This window comes from Condylura cristata, unplaced genomic scaffold (assembly GCF_000260355.1).
Source record: "Condylura cristata isolate star-nosed mole 26May11 unplaced genomic scaffold, ConCri1.0 scaffold00027, whole genome shotgun sequence".
In the NCBI taxonomy this organism is placed as follows: Eukaryota; Metazoa; Chordata; class Mammalia; order Eulipotyphla; family Talpidae; genus Condylura; species Condylura cristata.
Genome location: NW_004567128.1, coordinates 16,905,913 through 16,929,374, shown reverse-complemented (window position 1 = coordinate 16,929,374; position 23,462 = coordinate 16,905,913). Strand labels below are relative to the sequence as shown.

Sequence of the window (23,462 nt, the reverse complement as noted above, 5' to 3'; positions counted from 1 at the left end):
TTGAATGTGTGATGAAGAAAACGTTCTTTTAATCTTTTTGTGTATTTTACCTCTAATGATGTAAATATGTCATCATAGACATCACTGTATTGACCCTTAGATAGGTGTAACATGTGCTACAGATTTCTTTACTCTATTTCCTATTTTATATAGTTGTAGAAGCAGAGAGGATATTTCCCCTACCACCTCTGGATTCTCCTTGGGCTGGCTGAGCAATCAAATTTCCATCAGAGAGAGTAATCAGAGAAAACGATTAATTATATACTTATGGAGCACTTACGTGGGTGTACATACTGAACTAAGGAATATGTTGGGGACCTAGGACTTCGAGAGGAGGAGTTGGGAGGGAGGTATGATAAGAAGAGGATGACTCATATAGCAGAGACCAGAGACCAGATGCTCTGTAACTAGCTTTCTGATAGAGAACATTTGTTTCTGACAAAAACTCAATTTCTGGTGGATACTCCACCTTTCACTCTGCTATGTAGTTTAAGGAAGTGGCAAGTGGCAAATGCTTCTTGTGGACCTACAGGACTTAGATTTTAGCTTCAAATAATTCACATGCCAAAGTGACTTGGGAAAGCCTGCCCTTGATAGGATTTTTTAAACAATGCATCATATTCTTTGATTATTTTTGCTTGTATTTTTTCTGTTGACATTTACGTTGTTAAAAAATTTGATAGCTGTCCTATGAAAAAAAGAACTTGTGCTATATGCAAAAAATTATTTGTCCTAAAGCTAGTAGATTCCTTCATAACCTAAGGCAAACTTAGCCATACGTTCTAACTGTGCTTTATCTCAAGTAATTTTCTTAACCTAGTGCACAGCCAAATGCACAGGCAAGCCTTAAACTGCGTAAAAAGCTTTCTAGTTGGTTCTACTTTCATATCATAGTCTTTTTCTCCTTAAGAAACTATTGGTATTTACTTCTTATAAATCTGAAAAGCTGATTTTGTGCTTCTTCACATGGAAAATAGCAGTATATTGGCAATGAGTGTCAGGATTGCTCACTGGTGGTGGCTAAAGGTGGCCTGTTTGATGCTAAACACAAGGCACTTGGAGTCCTGCAGGATGCCAAACCCCTGATCAGTTCAGTCAACATTTAGACAGTACAGTGGGGGAAAGTCTGTCAAGGCAAACTACAGTTTCATGCAGTAAGTGTCTTCAGGAACCCTGCTTCGGCTAATTTTTCTAGCATTTCTAAATGCTTTGCTGTATATGCTGCTGACATGGAGGAAATTTAATTATTTTGTATTTCAGCAGCTTAGCTTTAACTTTCTTGTTGAGGTGCTAATGAGCTGTGAAAAGGCCAAATGGAAGAGAAATAGGAGCTCCAGATAATCCATACTCTGATAAACTACTCCCATGATAATTGGCAGTTTATGGTTCTTCTGGGACAGTGGGAGAAATAGCAGTGTTGGCTAGGCAGAAGGAGCAACTTGTGTTAATGACATTGCATAGAAGTGTACAAGGCCATCGCGTCCTTTTAAACAAAGGCCATGCGTGCCAGCAGGCCTACGCACAACTTGATTGTCTGGAAAGTTTTCTAGGTCAGATTGAGCTGCATCCCTGCATTTCTTAAATAAGGACATTCTAAACATGAGACATTTTCTCTTGTAGTCTAAATGAATTTCCTTTTCCTGAGTTATAGGTTCCCCAGAATGAACACACTTTTAGCCTTCCTTTTCTGCTCTTATGCATGTGTTTGAATTCATCTTCAGGCTAAGGGTCTTACCTTTCATATACAGGTTTAATTCATTATTTTAATTTGTGCGTATGTCAACAATTCCATTTTTCTTCCTAGTGCAATGTGAAATAAGGCCAGTATATGAATCATAACATTTTCACTAATGAAGTCATTCCATTTATTTTACATGTGTGTATATGTTTATGTACCCTTTGCACAGCAAGTTTCTGGGTTTATTTTTTAAAATCTTTCTATTGAGGTAACACTGGATTTTGCACTGAGGGTGCAGAGCGATAGCCTACCGCTGTTCAGGGCTACTGTATGACATCCACCTCAGGCTCCCCTAGTCTCCCACCACAGTCCATGGTGTCCCCTGCCCTTTCTGCTCCCCTTGCTGCCCTCTCTCTCTTTGCTCACTTTGGTAGCATATATGCCAAGCAGTGATTTTGTGAATGTTTCCCGGGACTTTATATCTCAGTATCCTAATATTAATGTAAAGATGGGAAATTCCTTGCGGTTTGTACTGCAGGTTCACATTTTATTCCACAAATACTGTTCTCCAAAGTGCCAAACACCATTTAATGAACTGTACAAAAAACCTCTGTATTTGTAGAGCTTAATTTTATTCCGCTGTTGGTGCTTGAGTGAAGGAGCAAACAGCACTCTTGTAGAAACAGTGAAAGGAATCACATGCACTTGGAAAAATACAGAGGCACCCCAGAGTTTTGGGGTATCTGTGAAAGATGAAGGGATATTCCTAAGCAGCCATGCATCTGAAGGAAGTGGGAGCAACTGCTGTGTCTGGGGGGCGGATACTGGTTCAACAAAAGTGTGTTAAGTGTTTGAATCATTTTTTTTACCTGGAATCTAAATATAACCCCACCCCCTTGTTGATGTCCGTTCTACATTCCGTGTTGCACTGAGAACAGCGAGGCGGTGGAAATGATTTCATGATGATTGAATGTGATGGGGTGTTGCTGAATATTAATGATAATTCTGTGTGCATGATGATCTTGCAAGCACTCTAAGTTACTATCATATCCATTTTCTGGTATTTACTCAGTGTCTGAAATTAATAACTTTGTCAAGCACACACTGCTGATCAATTCCATAGCTGCAGGAATTTGAACTCAGGTTCATTTTGCTCCAGGAAGAGACCGATTTGCAGTCCCTGACGGTGGTCTGCACGCCAGTGGTCCCTCCAAGATGCTGGCATTTACAGAGATGTCAGAAGGGCCGGGGAGGAGGCTAGTTGGGGCATTTGATAAAGTGAGAAATTGACTCACTAGGCGGAGACTGGAGCCAGAAGAGATGAACACAGTGGGGAGTTCTTGAGTGCGTGAATGGAATAAAAACAAATAGGGAAAAGAAATCAGTTGTCCAGAGACTGGCAGGCTATAGGCTGAAGGTCTAAGTCTGTTTGTCACTTTTTTTTTTTTTTTTGGTAAATTTGGTTGGAACTCATCCATGACGTTCACTTATGTATTGTATACAACTGCTTTTGTGCTACGATCTACAATGGCAGATCTGAGAAGGTGTGACTGGCTTCTAGTTCCCTTTCGTACAAAAGATGCTCTCTTTCCAGTTACAGGGATAGTTCAATGTTTAAGAGCTCTTGGATTATACAGTAGGAAGAATGGAACTATGAAATGAGGCGGCCAGGGTTAGTGCACATGTAGCATATTAAGGGTAGGCTGATGAGGTAATAACTAGTTTAGTGTAAATAGCTAAGCCTTGTAGTTAAATAACCTTGTAGAATAAATAGCTAAGGACACTATAAATGGTGATTTGTGAAGAAAAACAAGACTTTTTAAATGACCAATTGAAATTCCCAATCAGTTTTTCTGTACAGCTCACTGTTGAATGTTTGCATGTGTTATAGCAAACTGGAGATTAAGCTCATTGGGGTGGGGGGTATTTAAGTAGAAGGAAATCTGGATTCAGATAATACTGAGTTCCTAAATATATGTGCATATGTGAATTTCTGTAAGTAAAATACCATTTGCTAAAAGCAATATCCTTATGAAGTATTTTTATTTTAAAAGTATCATTAACTAAGTTGTATTTGCTTTAGATACTTATAAAAGACTGACTAAAATTAGTAAGACATTGAATATTTACATTTGGTTTATGCTAAAATATATACAATTGTTAAACCTATGCATCAGGAAAATATTAGGAATTGATATGATCTTTGTAGACGTTATGTTACTGTCTAATTTTAAAGTCAAATTTGAGAACTAGTGACTGTTAATTCCTAATTTGTATGAATTCTGAACAAGTACTCTTAGAATTATTGAAACATACTGAGGACACCACAGAATTATTCTGCTCATCTTCTCTAGAATCTGTTAATCTCATAATATTTCTTCAGTCCTTTAGAGTAACAAGAAAACAGACAGGTGTTTTGGGAGGTTCAGTTTCTTCCGAGTCTCATAAATATAACTTCAAATTCCCATCTGGAAAATGGGCATTCTTTTAGAGAGGTTCTAACAGTTACATGAGATAAATATGTGAATCTCAGTTATCAAGAAGCTGGACACCCTTCATATACTAGCCCATGAATTTGTGAGAAAATTATTTCATAGACTTTACTATTTATCCAAAGCTATTATGAACTAATTTTTTTAAAGGCAAAGATCTTTTATTTTTTCCTTTATATATATTTTTTTTCTAAACTTGTATTGGCTTAGAGAAATTTGTCATAGTTTTTAAAAAATATTTAACAGAGAAGGTCCTGTTACTTTTTGGATGATAGTCAAGACAAAATTTCTTAAGATTAAGGAAAGAGGAAATTAAAGAACTCAGAGGCAGTATCACCTACAAAGTAACTGAATGCCTAATGATATGAAAGAATAGTATTAACACAAATTGGGGAAAGAAAAATAAACAATGAACATAAATGCACAGACAAATTACTGAAGGGGAGGTTGGGAAGATGTGCATAATATAAATCATGGATGTTTTGTACCACAGTACTTATTTCAGCTTAGGACATTTGATTATACCATATTTCAGATGGGACCATAAATTGGAAGGACAAATGAGTTTTTATGATAAATTAAAATTAACTACCTCAAACAACTTAATGTAGTATACATTTAAAGTCCGTTTTGCATTATGCATGAGGCAAAGTTGCTACCTTTATAGAAAAGGTGCAAAGATGCATGCAGTCTCTAAAGGTTTATAATTGCATGATGTGATAGGCATGTTAGCTAGAACTATAGTGGTGATCATTTTGCTGTGTAGTAGGGTTTTAGTTAGTGTATTAATTGTACATGTTTAGTTTGTGCAGGTTTTATGGAAACTATATATTGATAAAGCTGGAGAAATAAATGTATATGAATTGAAAAATGATGATGCTAAACGAGTTGGAACCGTCTTTGAGGGTCTATATTTTCAGAAATATAGTCTTTGTGGAAGTAACGAGGACACAACTGATGAGCTATCTAAGAAAGGTTATTTCTCTTTCAAAATTATTTTCTGAACTGTCTGGATGTGGGTGGTTCTAGCTATGTGGGAAAGTTCTTCACTTATTCAGGGGCCAAGGTTCCTTTGCGCTCCACGTAGCTTTGTCATGCCTTTGGATGCTTTCTTCATCCCCATGCTCAAGTCTAGCTCACCATCACCTTCTTATCACTGTTTGTGGGAAGAGCAATGGACAGAGAGGAGGCCATACCTATTTCTCGTCAATCTTTTTGTGTGCGTCATTAAAAAAAATATATTACTGTTTGTCAGCCATTTAAATAACCTCCTAGGTCTTAGAGAATTCACACACTTCCTGTACCTTTGGTGCATAATTTTTCACGTGCCACAGTTGAATTCAGAGGACTCTGCAAACTGTAGCTTTTATTCTGGATAACCAAACAGTCACCTAAACTTTCCACTATTACATACAAGGTGGAGGAGGAGGAGAGCTATAGTAGCCTAGCAGTCTCTCTAGTGGCCATAGTGGCCAGTTTTTTTTTTTTTTTTCCCTGAGTATCAAGATTAACACAGTTGATTCTGTGATTCTGGAATATTTCCCTGTGTAGGTTTTTAGATGAGATTTTTAAAAAGTAAGTACACATGTGGCAGATGATATTTGTTTCCTCAAGTAGAGCACACTAAGCACAGTAGTCTTTCTACTACTGATGAGAAAAAAATCAGACACTGGCAGGAATTATGAACGTATAGAGTTCATATAGGAGACTGGACAGCTGCCTTCCTTTAGAAAATATTGATGTTAGCTTTATTTTTGCTCTTCTAAAAGAGAGGCTGCACCACCGCCTGGGCTGTCTCACGTGACTGCCTTTCTGTTCTCGCTTTCTTCAGTGTGATTTCAGTGTTAGTGCCTTATACTTACTCATTTGACTTCTGATTCCTCAATGTAATAGGGTCGACTTCTTTGTGGTGTCAAAACCCTTGAACCTGAATTTATGGATATCAGGAAAAGAAAAAAAAATGTAATCTGAATGGAAGCAGCTTTTATCATTTTATCAGCCTTTCTTTTTGGCTTCCCTTATATGGACGCATCTTACATACTTGGCTTAGAGCAACTCATTGCTGTGCAAATGGAAATCCTTCCTAGATGACTAAGGAAATTTGAGTTAGATTTTTTTTAATGGACTTTTAATGTAACTTCTCCTAATTACCTATTTTACTTTTTTAAATTGATATTTAACTGATATTAGTATCAGGTATATAAAATAATGGCTTTATATCTATACCTTCCCCTCCCCCCATATGTAAAAAAATATGAAGCGATCACCACAAGAAGTCTAGTTAACACCTATCACCACGCAAAATTACAAATGATTTCATAAAAATTTATTCTGCTTTTAACATGTTCTATTAGGATAATTTGTGAAGACACTGTTTTATGGATTCATCAATAGAATTTATCAAACTGTGGTGAAGATTTGTTTTGCAATCCAACAGCCTGTTTTTAAATCTTGGAGCAGCCAATTACCTTTGTGACCTTTGGCAAGTTCCTTAAGTTTCTGCTTTCATTTCCACACACACCCTACAGTTCTCTGGCATCCTGACCTGTTGGGTGAAAAATGCACAGCAGGTGCTTAAGCAAATTGACTGACACTGGTGTCCATAAATAATGGTGCTATAATAGATGTGTTGGTTGTTGTGATTGTGTTTTAATATTTCCATAACAGCAGACCATAATTTTTCTTAAATCCTCATCAGTGCTTAACTTTGAACCAAATTTCAGGTACTAGCAATATTAAAAATCGCCTACTTAATGGTATCATTAGACTGAATGGCATGTACAGTGTTACATGATGGATTAATTTCTCATAAGTCACTTCCATAATTAGTTTTCACACTTTGAATAATACTCTTATTTGCATGTTATATCTGAATAAACACAGTGGAAATGCTGCCGGAATTTTTCCAGATACTAACCCTGGTTCCTCTGAACGATTCCTCTGTTATTTAGAAAAAGAACCATTGGGTGATATCTTTGTAATCCTATAGCGCTTAAATAATCTTTCAGTGAAGTATAAAAAGATTATAGAATATACCAAAAAATTCACCATCCATGTATTGACCTATAGTACATAGAAAAAAAAAAGTGTGGCACAGTTAAGGAACTAAGTGGTAAAATGATCAAATGTTCTTGAAGCATTTATACACTCAAGAACACTAAAACTACTTTTCATCCAGGTTAAAACTCTTATCACATTTTCAGGTTGAATTTGGAGATGTTGCCAAAATAGACCTCTTTCAAGAGAAATATAAAAGTACTCAGTAATAGATTATGCTCTCTGGAAACTTCCCAGCTATTTTTCCAAGAGCTTTGTGGGTTTGTTGGATTGCTGGTTTCACTACCTATATGTAGCCATTTGATGACTTATCTCAGTCTGAATTGCCAGAATCATGCTTCTAAAAATACACACAGCTCATTCAACTGTGTTTCCTCATAAAAATCATTTGCCATTTCAGTGAACATTGGTCCCCAAATATAGGCATTGCAGAACATTTCTTGGAAACTAGAATGTGCTTAACATTTTATATGCACCATCACGTATAATTTTTTTCAATAATCATGTGGATATGTATTTTTTTATTTTCCTTGTTTTACACTTGGGAAACCTGAGATACAGAGAAGTCAAATACCTCATCCAACATCAGATAAACACAGTAAACTGCTTTAAAAAATACATAAGAAGTAGTGTTAGAGTTACCTCTCTATATTTTATTATGATTACTATCATTAGAAATGAGTTTCCAAACATTTGTCCTGGATATCACACAGCTAATAAATATACTCCTTTGTCTTATCTCATTATTTTATGTCCCTTCTCTTTGCTCTTTCCCCTTTATGTGTTAGCAACGTCTTCAAGGAACACAGGCAACAGTATCTAGTGATTCTTTACACAAAAGGTAGTAATTAAGTCTCTGAAGTATGTGGGTAATGTTCAGTAACTTTTAATGTTCTTTATTGTGAACGTAACCAGGCTGTTTTGCATCTATCAATTGTGATGCTTCTCGTGTGAGTCACTGTTGGCCCAGTGTACTATAGAGAAACAAACTACAGTGATAGAGATAGAAAATAAAATGAGACCAAGACGTCGGAGGGAGTACGAGTTCAGTAGATGATCCTGCCATCTCCATTCGTGGAGTGTGGAGTGACCGGTGTCTTGTGCATACGCCTTTCTCTCTAAAAAAGCAAAAGTCAACACAGGGTGATTTGGTGATGGGAAACCCGTGGGGATTACAATTGAGATGAAAAAAAATGTGCAAAACGATGTAAAAATAAACTTTTTAATAACAAAAATGAAAGTTAAAAAAAAAAAAGCAAAAGTCAAATTTCCTAGAAAATGGCTTTTGATAGCATTATATGTGTGAACTAGCCACAAATTTAGGTGAAAAATCTCATACTACTGCTCTAAGTGTATATTCAGAAAGTTGGAACCAAAAATGTGAACCTCTCTCTACATTGTCATCTGTTTGTAAATTCTGTTTTAAAGGTGAATTTATTTAAAAAAAAAGTGTTTTTTCCCCAGGGTTCTATTGAAAATGTGCAAATGTAGAATTCAGGTGGATTTCTTCTTTCATTCAGGTGGATTTTTTCTTTCATGCATTTACCTGTAATGAAATTCTAGAATAATTTCAAATTTTGTTTTATGAGCTACAAAATTGTTTTTCATTATGACCCAGAAATATATGTACAGTTATACCTGTACAGACTGATATATTTTATTCTATTTAATTTTAAATAGACTGTTCCTGGTCATGGCCTACTTAAATGATTTCCTGAATCACTGATGTTCATGATTTATAATTTAAAAACCAGTAATCTCCACAAAGAAAGAATTACTGAAACCCAGCTGACAGTTTTGATAATTATTGTACATATATGGATATAAATGATTAACTGAATTACTTTGGTAATTTTACACAGCTTATTCATGTTTGAGCTTAGATTTAATAAGGCTTTCTCTGCAAAGTTTTTGTGTTATGAATACCCTCAGGCAAAACATTTAGATTGAAAATGTATGAGTCCTAGGCATCATGTCCCTGAGTATAAAGATTTGCCTTTTAAAATTCTCTCCAAAAGTTCATTTCTCTGTGTAGATCAGTAAATCATTCCCGAATTGTTCAATGGAGAAAGACAATATTGTCTTACTTGAATAGTTTTTGTTTACTGTTTGTCATTTGGAGAATATTTGGACTTAAGATTGCTAAGATTTTTAAAGAACTCTAAAATGTAGGCGGAGATTCAGCTTTCAGGAAGTTTTGGTTTAGTTGATATTTGTTCTTAGAGGTTTTTTGGGTCATTTTTTCTACAGTAATTGTTTGGCTCTTGTAATTTTGATAGTGACTTAGAAAGATGACCTTGTGACAGGTTGTATAGCAAAATGAATCAATATATGTAAGAATCTAATGACTATTATAGCTGTTACTGTATTGGGTTCTTATACAAAGCCACATACCCTGCTGGCCACTTTACATACTGTCCTTCAGTAGTAACAGCAGTCTTATTTGGATACTATTATTATGCCCATTTAACTCTGAAGAAACTAAGGCTCAGTAACCTTCCAGGATGACGTTAGGTCAGAATTACCATTCAAACAGATTGTTTGCTTCCAGAATCCCTGCACTTTACAACCACCTTCTTCAATGCATAACGAAGCTCCTGTTTCTTTTCATCTGTAATGCAGAGAACAACAACAAAAAAATTCCAGGATTGTATTGCACTTGTTTTCCAGCTGCCACACATGGCAGACTACATAATTTATGTGGCCCAGTGAAAAATGAAATAAAGAGCCTGTTGTTCAAAAGCAGGGGAAAAGTTGTTATTAAAATTATCAAAATATAAAACTTTATCACATGGTCTCTCTCAACTTGCCCAGGGTGTTTTTTATTTGCTATTTAAAATCATACTGAATAAAGGAAATCAAAATTTTTAAGTAAATGTGTAAGTTTTACTGCTCATTGTTATATTGTGCAATTCCAGTTTTAAATGCAAGTCTAAGCATTTTATCACATGCAGCATTACCAGTATCACACAATTTGTATCTCATAGTTTGTACACATACATTTCATTCTCACCAGAATGCAGAAACTACTCATGTTCTCTATCTTCAGCTTCCTAATGATTAAGGAAGGACTGAAAGGCAAAGGCACTGGGTTGTCCTATCTTACACTTTCTTCCTATATCATCATTCAATAAGTGACTGTCTAAGACGGAAAAGAAGTATGATGAAAAAAGGGTACCTTGGTTTGTATTTGCTTAGAATTGCCTTCTTCCTGCAATTGAAGCATGTTCTGGTTCAAACAAAAAGCCTGGCTCCCTATGGCCCTTCGTGGCCTCAGTCACAGACTTAGTGCTCTTACCTCACACTTGCTGTGAATCTTGCGAAATCGCATGTCCACCAGCAGCCTGTGCTCACGAGACGGTAGGGCTCTATGCAGACGGTGGCAGATGCACGTACTGTACCTAACCCTTTGCTCACATGCCTGTTGTGTTGCCATACTGGACTTTACTTACAAAACCCAAGTCCAAAGGCAAAATTAAGGATTTTAAGATGGTGATGTAAAGAAGCAGCTAAGATAAGCTCTTGTTGCACAGCCATGAAGCTGGCCCAGTCTGTTCACATCTCCCAACTTACTTCTCTGTGACTTTTCTCCTCTTAATGCTGACTTTGTAATTCTTCATTAATACTGTTACAGCACGTAGAGAAGGATTGCACCATGAAGCTTTTTCAACGTGGCCTTGTCCTTTCTTGACATGGATACCGTGTGAATAACCCTCACTGATGCTCTATTTGAGATCCTGGAGTTGGGTGATTTGCGTTTAGAAATACGTGCTTCTGCTACTTCTCTAGAAATAGGTTAAAGAGTTTGCTGAAATTACCATACCAAACACTGTTACTCTACTTTGTAATCAAAAGGGTCTGCTAGTTGGCGACTCTTACAAGATTAAAGTTTTACAGTTAGAGCATTTATCAGAGTGGGGTTAAGTGGGTGCTGACAGTTCAGAGATGTGGTACAGCACCGAGGGGCCTTGGAAGCTTAAGGTGGACATACCAGGGTAGAGCCATCACAGACTGGGTTTTCTCTAGGCAAGACCACGAAACTCCCCTCTTGGCATCTGATTGTTTTACACTGCCTTTCATTTCCTTGCAAGACTTTTTTTTTTTTTTTTTTGGTTAGGGCCTGGGGCTAGCTTATTATCTTTCAGGTATGCAGATAATTCCTATACACCCATTTCTCTAATACATTTGCTCTGTCCAGCTCTAACCCTACCAATAACTACATCAATAATTGGCTTGTGTCTCTTTCCTCAGCAGGGAGCCCTCACCTTAGGCTTGAGTGTGGTCCTTTGTGGGATTTGTGAAGGCCAGTAGTATATCATAAGTGCACTTGACCCAAAGAAAAATCTATGCAGATTTTCGTATTTGCTAAAATTCTTACCATTGATGACTGTCCTAAGCTTGAAGAAGCAGACACAGATTATGTAAATAACTCACTTCTGTTATTTGATAGTAACCGGTCCTCTAGCTTCTGAATCTCAACAAGCACACAACCAGGGTTACAGGTTGATAGTCCAGCCGGGAAACTACCCTATTACCTCTGCTTAATTCTCTTCATGTCTTCACCTCTTGGTTTCAGTTGTAGAGAAGCTATGGACATGCATAGTGCATAATGCTCTACTCCTTTTTTTGCTTTGTCTTACATACCTTTGATCTATTATTAAAGGTGCTGGGACCCTTTTTGTGGTTACACCAGAGAGATTACTTCATAGATCACCTGGTTCTACACATTGGATCTATGGACATTTTGTACTCATTGTTCTCAGATTTACATTCCCAGCAGGGACTTTCCCTGGTGGTGCAGCAGGTTAAAGTTCAACACTATGCATCTCTCCATAGCTGCTGCAGCATAAATTTGATCCCCCGCCAGGGAGCTGGCCCACATGGCACAGAAAACCTTTCCTGCCCTGCCCGCTGCTCCCCTAAGCAGTGTATTTCAGTAGATCCACCTGTTCTGCTCCCCACTCTGTCTCTGGTGAATCCTCTCATCCCCACACCTCTGGAATGGACCCCAGTTGTTTTATGCATATATAAGTAAATCTTAAAAAAATAAAATCGCAGCAGGGATTTTAAGACAACTGTTGTGACTCACTTAGCATACTGATAATTAAATTCAGTAACCAATATGTCATATTTTACTTCTGCTATGATATTGTCTTGCTATTTAAGCTGTGGTCACCTGAATTAACAGCTTGATATATAAAATGCATTATACTATTAGAGGTTTCATATGTCTAGATGAAGTATTATTTCATTATCAATTTTATCTTCCTCCCATCATTTATGTTCATAGTGATAAGTTTTCTGGTCGGTAAACTTTCAGAAATACTTAATGACCTAGGGCCTCTTGGGAAGAAATGTTGCTTTTCATATCTTTCAAAAATATGTAAATATGCACATAGGATATATGTAAAAATAGAAAATATGAGCAGAGAAAAGTTGCTTATGGATAAAAGTTTGTAACGATTATATAGCATTTATGATACAACATGGAGGGATGGTACAATCCAAAAGAGCTTTAACAGAATGTTCATTTGCAGTGGATTTTGACTGCGATTTGAGAATTTGTGTGTATATTTTTGAAGATTTATGTATATTCTTGTGTGTATATTTTGAGGATGTTAAAATGTATGCTCACTATGATATTATGTCTCTTATAATACAAGTGGACATTCCTGGCATTTTAAATATTTCATTTGATTTATCATTTAATGTATTGGAACAGCAGTCTGCAAAGATACTACTTATATAACACCCAATTTATTTTATTTCTTCAGCATTTAGAAGCTCCTGAAGTCAAGCCATTTGCCAGTTCACTGATGGAGACTGAAGTGAACCTAGACAGTTACCAGACAGCTTTAGAAGAAGTGCTGTCATGGCTTCTTTCAGCTGAGGATGCCCTGCAGGCCCAAGGAGAGGTTTCTAATCATGTAGAAGAAGTAAAGGAACAGTTTCATACTCACGAGGTAAAGCACACTGTTGATTTAGGAAATAAAGCACATGAATTGGCATAATGACAAGTCCCTGTTCTTTTTTTTTTTTTTAAGATTTATTTATTTGTGCATACAGAACTAGGGTACAGGCCAGAGGCTCAGGGGCGGTGAGAGGCTTCGCCAGAGACAGAGTGGGGAGCAGAACAGGCAGATCGACACAGTACACTGCTGAGGGGAGCACTGGGCGGGTCAGGAGAGGTCTGCTGCTCCATGTGGTCACCTCCGGGGCAGGTGGGAATTGAACTCATGCGGAAGTGGCTTGAGCTTCTCAGTGCAGTGCTTTAACCCGCTGCGCTACCAGGGAAGGCCCATCCCCCTGTTCTTTTCTTGTCCAGATATTTGGCAATTTAGTTTTTATTTGAGATGGAAAAAATGAAATGGTTATGCGCTTGTGATTCCAACAGCCAGCATTTCAAGTCTCTATTTGGTAAATATCACATGAAATTGCTGAGATCTGAGTTTGCCAGTGACTCCTGTAGGGGTGTAGAAACCCAGCACTGTTCTCTTGGGTGGATGCAGTGCTGGAGTACCAGCTCATGCTCTGGAGCTCCTGTGTGGGCCCAGGCAAAACTACCTGCAGTGGGAGAATTTTCCTGGGATGACTTGCTTACTCCCTCCCCCCCACACACCCACTTCCCTTTCCTGATTCCAGGTTATTTGGCTTCCTGCAGTTCTCCGCTGGAGTTCCTCTTGTATTCTGTCCCCTTGGCATTGGCTTCTGCAGAAAGTCACTTCGCTTGTAATGTTGCATAATTCATATTAAAAACAGTATTGAGTTTGTTTAGGTAAAAAGTAAAATAATTTTCCTGGGAGTATAGTTTAAAGGGTTGCAAGTTCAGAATCACCATAATGATTTGCCTAAAGTGTTAATTACTGATGATACCTTTTCTTGTCAGGGGTACATGATGGATTTGACAGCCCATCAGGGACGGGTTGGTAATGTTCTTCAGTTGGGAAGTCAGCTGATTGGAATGGGAAAACTATCAGAAGATGAGGAAACTGAAGTACAAGAGCAAATGAATCTCCTAAATTCAAGATGGGAATGTCTCAGGGTTGCCAGCATGGAGAAACAAAGCAAGTGAGTCTTTATTTTTGACTTACAAGAGTAGCAAATTTTGGAATCTTAGTGTATTCTGATGCAGTTTCTTGTTTAAGCAGTGCTTCTTCAGGTGGCGTTTTGATTTGATTTTCATGTCTGTTATGCTTTGGATTTTCACTTTCATGATTGAAGTGGTGATGTTGGCTAAGGCAGAAGGACCATCATCTATAGAAGTGTGCTTCTACAGTTAGGGAAGTCCAAAATCGTGGCTGTCTCCCCAAATTCAAATGGTAAATAAAAGGCATGGAGGCCTGCACAGTAATCCCTGTGCATGAAGTCACATAATAGGGACAGTTGATAGGAAATGTTCTTCTTCTGAAAGAACACCCCCCCCACATACACTATTACATAGTTTCTCTAAGTTTATGGAGATCATCTTGGGGAAAAAGGTTTTTATTTTTGAAATTATTGTTCAGGTACTGTACAGTTGTGAATTATTTTAAGAAAGAATATATATTGACTTAATCACAATAGACATTGAGAGCATTCTGAAAGTGGACTATTTCTTAGAAAGGTAGCGAGTAGATCTCATCATTCTGGATGTGTTGCTTTGATTTATATTGTTAGTTGTGTGTATTCATGTAGAGCCTATCGAGACAAGATAAATTTATTTTTAAATGAAAAGAAATGAAGTGCCAACTGTGGATTTGAATACATTAAGCTAAAGAAATTGTCCAAGCGCCTTAAGTTTACTTAGCTATTATTTATAAAGATTAAAAGCTTTAAAATAGAACCAAAGAAACTCATTAGATATGCTGGGAGGTTTGCTATTCCAGTACTAATTTATGGTATGACAATAGGGAGAGGGAAAACACATTTTTAGCTCTTTTTTTTTTTTTGAAAGAATAAATAAGGACTATATAAGAATTTTCACAAACGTTGGTATCTAAACCTGGAGATTCTAGTGTGTACATATTGACATTTTCCCTCAGTATGAGCATTTTGATGATTGCGCCTAATCCTCGAGGTGAGTTATAATGGCCATATGGTAGCTATGGAATCTCTCCCTGTCTTATTCACAAGGGCCAATGTGGTCTGATGCCGACATTTTCCATGCTTGTACTCCTCTTTGTACCTGTCTGTGCAACTCAAAGAAAGCAACCTCAGCCAGAATTTGGAAGCTTTTCAGGTCAAGGCTTCTCTTTCATTGCCTATTCCAAGGCAGCACCATCATCTTTCTTGTGCATTCTATTTCCACATCCTTTTCTGGAGGATAAATGCACCCGTGGTTGATTATTATTTCTTAAGTAGGAATAACAATATGGCATTAATTCATTAGTTTCAAATTGATTATGAGTTGCAAGAAAAGATAAATGCAACCTGAAATTAAAATTGCGAGTCTTTTACCTCTTTTTATAGTATTTTTAGAGGGTCAAAATTTATTTTCATGAAAGAAATACTTAGATGATAGAAGACAGTGTACACATGTATGCACAAACAGGTATGAGTGTGTGTGTATATGTAATTTCTTTACCACCTAGCCCACTGAGGAGTGGGAAGCCTAGGGTAAAATGTCACCGCTTACCTCTGATTGACAAAAATATGTTTGTCCTTAGGAAAGATTTGGGGACTTGACTTGAATTCTCGGTTAAGCTTTAAGAATTAATTATCAAGGAGGCAAGTGTCATAATTTTTGCTCTGGAGGACAGGGCTGTGCCTACACGTCCCCAGGAGCACGCCTGAGAGAGTCATGGAGCAGGTTTGCAGGGCAAGATGCTGCTGCCCAGGGAACAGCCCTCTGGCTAGTTACTTAGTGCACACGCATGATGGATTGTGTGACAATGGCCGGGGAAACGGGGCACCGGGGAAACAGGTGTTCATCTTACGGGGAGCAGGACTTCAAAGGGATCAAGTGTATGGATTTTATAGGGAATAGGGGAGGACATGTATACGGGGAGAACGTTCCCTGCAGATGCTTGGTGTAATTTTCGAGCTACTCCCAGACAGTCTTGGACCCTGACCACCCACACAGTGGTTACCTGGGTGTCCCCGAGATGTGGGTCCTTGTCTCAAGGTGGTTATGCGAGAGTGCTAGTCCAAATCATTTGCACACAGGTGCAGAGGCCCCAGGTGGAAAAGAGGCCACAACAGATAGGGAAACACCTGCGGCACGCAGTTTTTTCTTAATAATTTGTTGAAATGTACATACGCAATGTGTTATTTAAGCCAGTAAAATTCAGAAATCTCTTGTAAGTTTGTAAATAATAGAAGCCTTCTGTACCACTTTCACTAATTTTGTGTGTGTGCATGCATAAAGCCTATACAATTCTAAGTGAGATAAAACATTATGCTAACTGTGCTGGGCCAGATTTTTTGATAGATATTTTTTGAGGAACAAAAAGCTGATTATGACAAGATGATGTTGTCAGTAGTTAAAAAATAATTCTAGGCTTTACTTAATGCCTGGGAACATTGCTGTGTGTTTACTTACTATTATCATGGTCATGTTGATGATTCACTTCAATTTGGAACATCACCTGTTGTTTGCAAACATATGCTTACTTGGGAGCAGCAAGGCATATTTAATTGGTAGTAAACAAAAAAGGCTTAGTCCCATGCACTCATCCTTCTCTCCCAAAGACAGGGTGTAGATAAATTCAGCCACAAGCTGCCATGGCCTTAAGTGTAGATTTAATGATGGGAAGAATGCTAATTAAGGTTTGTCCAGGCATATGGGATGTAAACAGTGTGATGCTAGAATTCTCAAGTTGCTATCTTACAACAAATGTAAAAAATTAGTTGGGAATAAAGATAAACATAACTAAAATATATGACTATTGATATTTGACAACTGTATTTTCTGCCTACATATATGTCAGTAATATTAATCATTTTAATATGTATAGTCATTGTGACATATATATGTACATATATATAAAACTGCAGAAATATAAAAGAATAGAGTGCCTGAAGAATGTCAGATTTACTTCAGGCTACTAGGGGCATAGTAGTTGGTCATCGGAGTTATGGTCCAGGGGCATATGAAGTGTTCACTCTAGAGAGTCTGACAGACAATAAGAAAAGAATATAAGGAAAACATTAGTTGAGAGTATTTGGAAGAAAATAAAAGGTGTTTGATAGAGTATTCCAGAGGCTACTTTAGGAATGTTCTGTGGTTAGTGGTATGCTTTCATTTAAAATTTGTGTTACAGGAAGGTAGCACCATTTACAAATCAGGAAAAATATCAGTCAGAAAGTTAGTATGATACTGGAAGATAGGGGCAGTTTGACTTGTTTGACAATGGGCTGTGTGAAGAAAGAGTTGTAGGAGAGCTTTGGTGGAGGAATGGGAGATGGCATGGTCCTGCTGCTAGGGGTCTTACCAGCTCTGGCCGTGCCACGATGAAAGGAAAGGGCTTTGAGTTCCAGTGTGAGTGTGAGAAAAGTCCATCAGGAGTTTCAGGTGTGGGGTAGACAGGGAAAGGGAGTATCAGTAATGGCACTGGCGGCAGAGGGCAGTGAGGGGCCATTGCAGAAGCCCAGGTAGGAGCGCTAGTGTCTTAGGTGGCCCTGTAGTTGTGATACCGAGTGTGTTCTCCCCTCATAGCCCAGTAGCTAATTTACACACTTCTGCTGTATTTTACTTTCTCTTTCGCCTGTCAATAGTCAAACTGCTTTTTATTTTAGAAACAGACATCCTTGACTCACATACGCAGCTCGCGCCTTCACACCAGTCGCATCTAGGAAACACTCTCTCTCCTAGACTTTTGCTGTTTCACAGTAAGCAAATCAAGGTATTTGAAATATACAGAGTCAACATAATTTTCTCATTCTGTCTTGCCCTAAATCTACTCCACTGTGTCTAAGGGGTAAGGTCCTGCTTTCATAGGCACCAACTCACTTGAGCTGGGGCCACATACTTCCAGGCTCCAAGTCTCAGTTCAGTGGTGCCTGACAGGTCTCTGCCACATACTGGTGAACCACAGGCATGAAAGGGTGCTGTGTGAAGCCAGCATTATCACAAAATGTAGAGTAGGATCATCACTATAGATCATATGACTACCCAAAGGTTAATCATTTTAATTCACTATATACTATATAATTTGCCTCATATATATTTTTTCACTTGCTTTTCTCCCCCCGTCTGCCCTAATTGCCTCACTCATTCTTTTTCAAAGGATAGGTTTGTGGGTGTTTTCTGTGGGGGTAAGGGAACATGAACAGTATGATTAACATTATGTTTGAGGTTATAATTTCATAATTGAAACATTTAACTACGTGCTTGCAAAGGATTGTAATTAAAAAAAAAAAAACATGCAGATGCTTCTACCTCCTTTCCCCCACCTTTTTACTCTCTTCTCATTCGAGTCTTACTAATCCCTTTCTTCAGTTCTGGTGCCTTCGTGGACATGAGTTGATGAAATGAAAACTAGTAAGATAATGGAGGTTGTTAAGATGACAGCTGGCACAAAAATGTCACATTGGTCAGTTATAAATGTTGATGAAATTGAAAGTAAATGAAATAACCACCACCAGTTTCATAATGAAAATAATAAATAAAAAAAGACAATGTCTGTTGACATGCTTGAATTGGAAACCTCAAAAAGAGGAGACACAATGATTGTCACACTGCATTTCATGCTGCACAGCACCTTTTGGGTGGTGGAAGATCAGGGAGAAAGAAGAAAAAGCAAACCTTTCCACTGGGGAAGTTTGCACCATACCCCTGGGCCAGCTGTCTTCCTATACTTCCCCAGTGGAAACTTTTATTTTTTTTCTTCTGCGCATAAACTAATTAATTTGATTGAAAAATGCAACCTGCAGAGAGCAAAAGAGATTTTCTGACATTTCAACAAGGACTCATAAAGATAAGCACAGCAAGTTCCATCAACTTCTTTGATAATTGTGGTCAGGATATGCAGGGGGAAGCTAAAACCTTTGTGATAGAAGAAGGAAAAAATGAAAGCAAGTCAGTAAAGCAGCTCGGTGAAGTTACTCTCTAGTTTACATCATCAGAAGGAGCGACAGGAGTACTGTCTGGGTGGAAATAGAAGCCACAACATAGGAAACGTGAAATCACCATCTACCCTTTGACTGAAAAGAAAAGTATGTCTAACATACTACCTCATTAGTTTTTTTTTTTTTTTTCCTTTAAGATGTCTGTTCCAATCTTGGAAAAAAAAAATGAGTAGCATATGTAAAAGTGAACAGAACAAGAGGTGCTCAACAAATGGGGGCTATCTTACATTGACTGAAAACTGCTTTTGTGACCATGTGAATGAATGAATGGCTTCCCTTAGGTAGTTCTGTTTGTCAGATGGATTAGTTATAATGAACATTTTAATGATGTATCATCTCAAGGTCTGCCTTGTCATTTTTACATCAGTTTTGTTATTTTTTTTTTTTAGTTTTTTAGCAAAAATTATCAGCTGAGACCATGTTAAAAATGCTATCCCAGTCCTTATTTTGATCTTCAGAATCAGAATCTGCAATTCATAAAATTCCTTATGATCCCTAAGCATATTAAAGCTTGAGAAGCACTGATAGTAATTGACACAATTATAAAATTGTGCAAACTCATCACCTTTAAAGTTCTTGGGTCTCTATTTTTCTGTCACTTGAAGTGAGACAAACATTTAAGCTGTTGGTCCTGGTGATATTCTATTCAGTCTTCAAATGTCAGTGGTCATCTCACATGGATGATTAATGGAGTAGTAAGATTCTCGTCAAAGAGTACACAACAGTGATTATATGAGAGTACTGACAATTGGTGACTTAACAAGTAGCACTTATTAACATTAATTTGGTCAGCTTGAATATAGGAATGATTTCTTTTACTATAAGTGATTTGTACTTAAAATATGTCCTCTTTCTGTTCCATTAATATAAAGAAGGTGACTTTTACAGTTTAAGTTATAAATAGAGAGATAGATCTCTAAAATTCAAAGAAATGAGAGCAGAGAGTAACATTTTGGGTAAAAGTGCTTTTTCATATAAACAGTAAGAGCCTCCCTGGTGGCCTAGGGACTGAGTCTCAGCGCTTATCACTGTGATGCCCTGAGTTCGAATCCCCGGCCAGGGAGCTGATCCACACAGCGTGGGAGATTTGTCCTATCTTGCCCGCTGCTCCTCTGAACAGTGTATTTCAGTATATTCAGCTGTTTTTCTCCTTACTCTGTCTCTGGTGAATCCTCTCAGCATACCTACCGCGTACTGCTGGCCTACACTCTAGCTCTTCTATAGAAAAAGAAATAAAATATTTTCAATAAAGATGAATAATAATAATTAGAAAATTAAGTTTTAATATCCAGGCATCTGCATAACTGACAATGATTGTCTGGTATGTTTCCAGCAATATTTTAGATACTGGGGAAACCTCAGCGCACAAAACCCCAACATCCTCTATTTCCGCTTGTAGTCCCAGTGGGAGGAGACAATCAAAAATTTGTGTATCCTGTCAGATGGAATAACATGATAAAAAGGGATAAGATGAAGAATGAGGAATAGGTTAGAGGTTTAGAAAGATAGGGTGTGTCCTAGTATGTATGTGGTGCCTTAGGCAAGTTGCTGTGAAGCACAAGCCTTTCAGAGGGTCCTGGCAAATGGAAGCAGCCAGCGGGGTCCTGAATGGGAGTGTGCGATATGTTTGGGAACCAGCACCTGGGGCTGACCAAAGGTGAAGTGATGACATTATGGGCAGTCAGTCAAGCACATTTAATGGAAGTTGACTTTTTTCACAATTTGAATTCTGATACTTCTAATTGGGAATAGGGAAAGTGTTTGTATTTTTGTATTGCATCTATGTTTGCTCAGTAATTAAGTGATGCCACTTCATCATTCAAGACATATTTACCTTGTGTCTAGAATGTGCCAGGCATCGTGCCAGATGTTATGCAGTGACATAATTAACCACAGTTGAGAGCAGGCTTTGGTTGCCATATAAATTAATATGATCATAGTGTCAACATTCCCCATTCTTTCCAGAGATAATTTAAACAGCCTTCCAGTCATTGCACTTAATAGTCATTGTTGGTTTGTGATGACATTTGTGAGTTTCTTCATCCACTTTGAAGTATTTCATCAGGAAGATTGAATTTAGGATTCGCCATAATGTATTTGTCACAAGAATCTTTTGCATACATTCATGCAGCTTCTTTATTATGTTACTGTTACTGTTTTGAGTTTGTTTTCAAAATGCAAACAGATTTGTTTGCGTGTTGAACTTTAATCTTATTCTGGATAGTTGAAGAATATCAATAAATTGTTGAGCTGGAATGGGAGTGGGAATGAAATGGACCAGCATTTTGAAAGTACTGGTGCTTTTCTGTTCCACAGGGTCCTTTGAAAACACAACAGTTTTTCTTATATTCTATTCAGCAAATAAATATTAACACATGTTTAATTTTGAGTTTAGGTTTGAAAATGTACTTTTTTTTTTCCCCTTGAATGGAAGGTTTTTTTTGTAGAGGAGCCTTTCTAACGTATTTATTGTGAGGTTGCAGTCTAAGCTGTGGCTTTCAAGACGAGGATGCAACTTGTAATAGAATGGTAATGATCAGAGCATCTGGGAACTTTGTACAATTGCACATGATCACTTCTCCTTACTCCTCCCCTCCCCCCAACCCAAGGTAACAGCTTAGGACTTGGGGGTGGGAGGAGGCTGTGGGAAGAGGGATGGAGAGGTGATTTTCATGGGGGTAGAATTCTTTATATATATATTTTAAAGATTTATTCATACAGAACTAGGATAAAGGCCAGGGATGTGGAGGATGAGAGGATTCACCAGGGACAGAGTGGGGAGCAGAACAGGCAGATCCACAAATTATACTGCTGAGGGGAGCAGCGGGCGGGTCTGCCACGCCATGTGTAGATCTATCTCCTCCCGGGCAGGCGGGGATTGAACTCATGCAGAAGTGTCTTAAGCTTCTTAGTGCAGTGCTTTAACCCACTGCGCCACCAGGGAGGGCCCTCTTCATATGTTTTTGTTAGACTCTTGCCTAGCTTCATTCTCTAATGCAAATTGCTAGTGACTAAGATTTATAGACAAGACTACAGTCCTGTGTCAGACATCACAGTTGGGTCTATTAAGGTGTGATTAGGACTTGAAGGACAGAGGGAACAGAAGGTGAGGAGGTGCAGGGGAGCCAGAGGGATGAGCCTACCTACGCAGATGCTAAGCTACACCTACAGAAATCAGTTCAGGTGGTGGAAGTAGGACAGTAAAGCTGGTAGGATGGAAGTGGCAGTGAATGTGTGAGTCTTAGACATTTGGGGGCTTTTTTTTTTGTATTATAAGTTTTATTTATATATAAAAAATACATGTTTAACAAACTATTATTTGATCTTTATATAAATTGTATGAAAAGACAAAGGGGCTAACAATATATTCCAGGCCTAGGTGGGGGGGGGGGGTCTGGGAGCTGCTTCAGTGGTTTCCACAAAGGTGTGCAATTTGTGAGTGCGAACACTCAAACTGAAGCTGAGTTAAAGCTGAATTTAGAATTCAGTGCTGTGTTCACAAGAATATAGTGCCACTTAGAATCCACCCAATTTTGGAGTCTCAGTTTTAAACCTTCATTTCACCAGGTTTCATCGCACTTTGATAAATGTTAGAAACCTTGAGAGTTGAGAAATACTAATGTGCCTCACATGGCCCATTCGTTACTGTCATACAGTAGAAACCTTTCCATATGTTTGCACATGAATTCTGAAAGTTTTCTTTTAAAAAATCAATATTGGTTTGCTGTTTTACAGCAATGTGTGATTTTTTTTTAAATGTTGATCTGGGATATAGCTTGTTTTCTGACCCCTACCGTAAATGAAACACTATAAATATGTTATATACCTGCTCATTTATTTTACCTTGTTACTATGTGTTTGAGGGAAAGTGGGTTCCAGTGTGTTTAGAGGTTGCTGCCATTAATGTAAACTTCATGTTAACAAAAATCATTTCAACAGTAGCAACTGTACTTCTCATTTTGGTGTGAAGACAGAGAAGTAGCTATTAATGGCACTCTCTCTAAAAATCCCACAAAATGACCTTCTATTTTTCCCCATCCTGAATAACTGCTGCCATAAATGAAAAATGGTATAGATAGAAATGTCATCACTGGCCCTCCCTGGTGGCGCACCGGGTTAAAGCACAGCACTAAGAAGCTAAAGCCACTTCCGCATGAGTTCGATTCCCGCCTGCCCCGGAGGTCACC

General features: G+C 37.9%; 1 protein-coding gene across 1 annotated transcript in view; it reads left to right on the top strand.

Annotated features, from left to right (window-relative positions):
• Positions 1-23,462, top strand: part of DMD (dystrophin) — a 1,782,468-nt gene that overhangs the window by 444,248 nt on the left and 1,314,758 nt on the right. The window contains exons 10-11 of the mRNA XM_012730297.1: positions 13,002-13,190; positions 14,114-14,295. Of these exons, the coding sequence (XP_012585751.1) occupies positions 13,002-13,190; positions 14,114-14,295 (371 nt within the window). The remainder of the gene's footprint in view (positions 1-13,001; positions 13,191-14,113; positions 14,296-23,462) is intronic.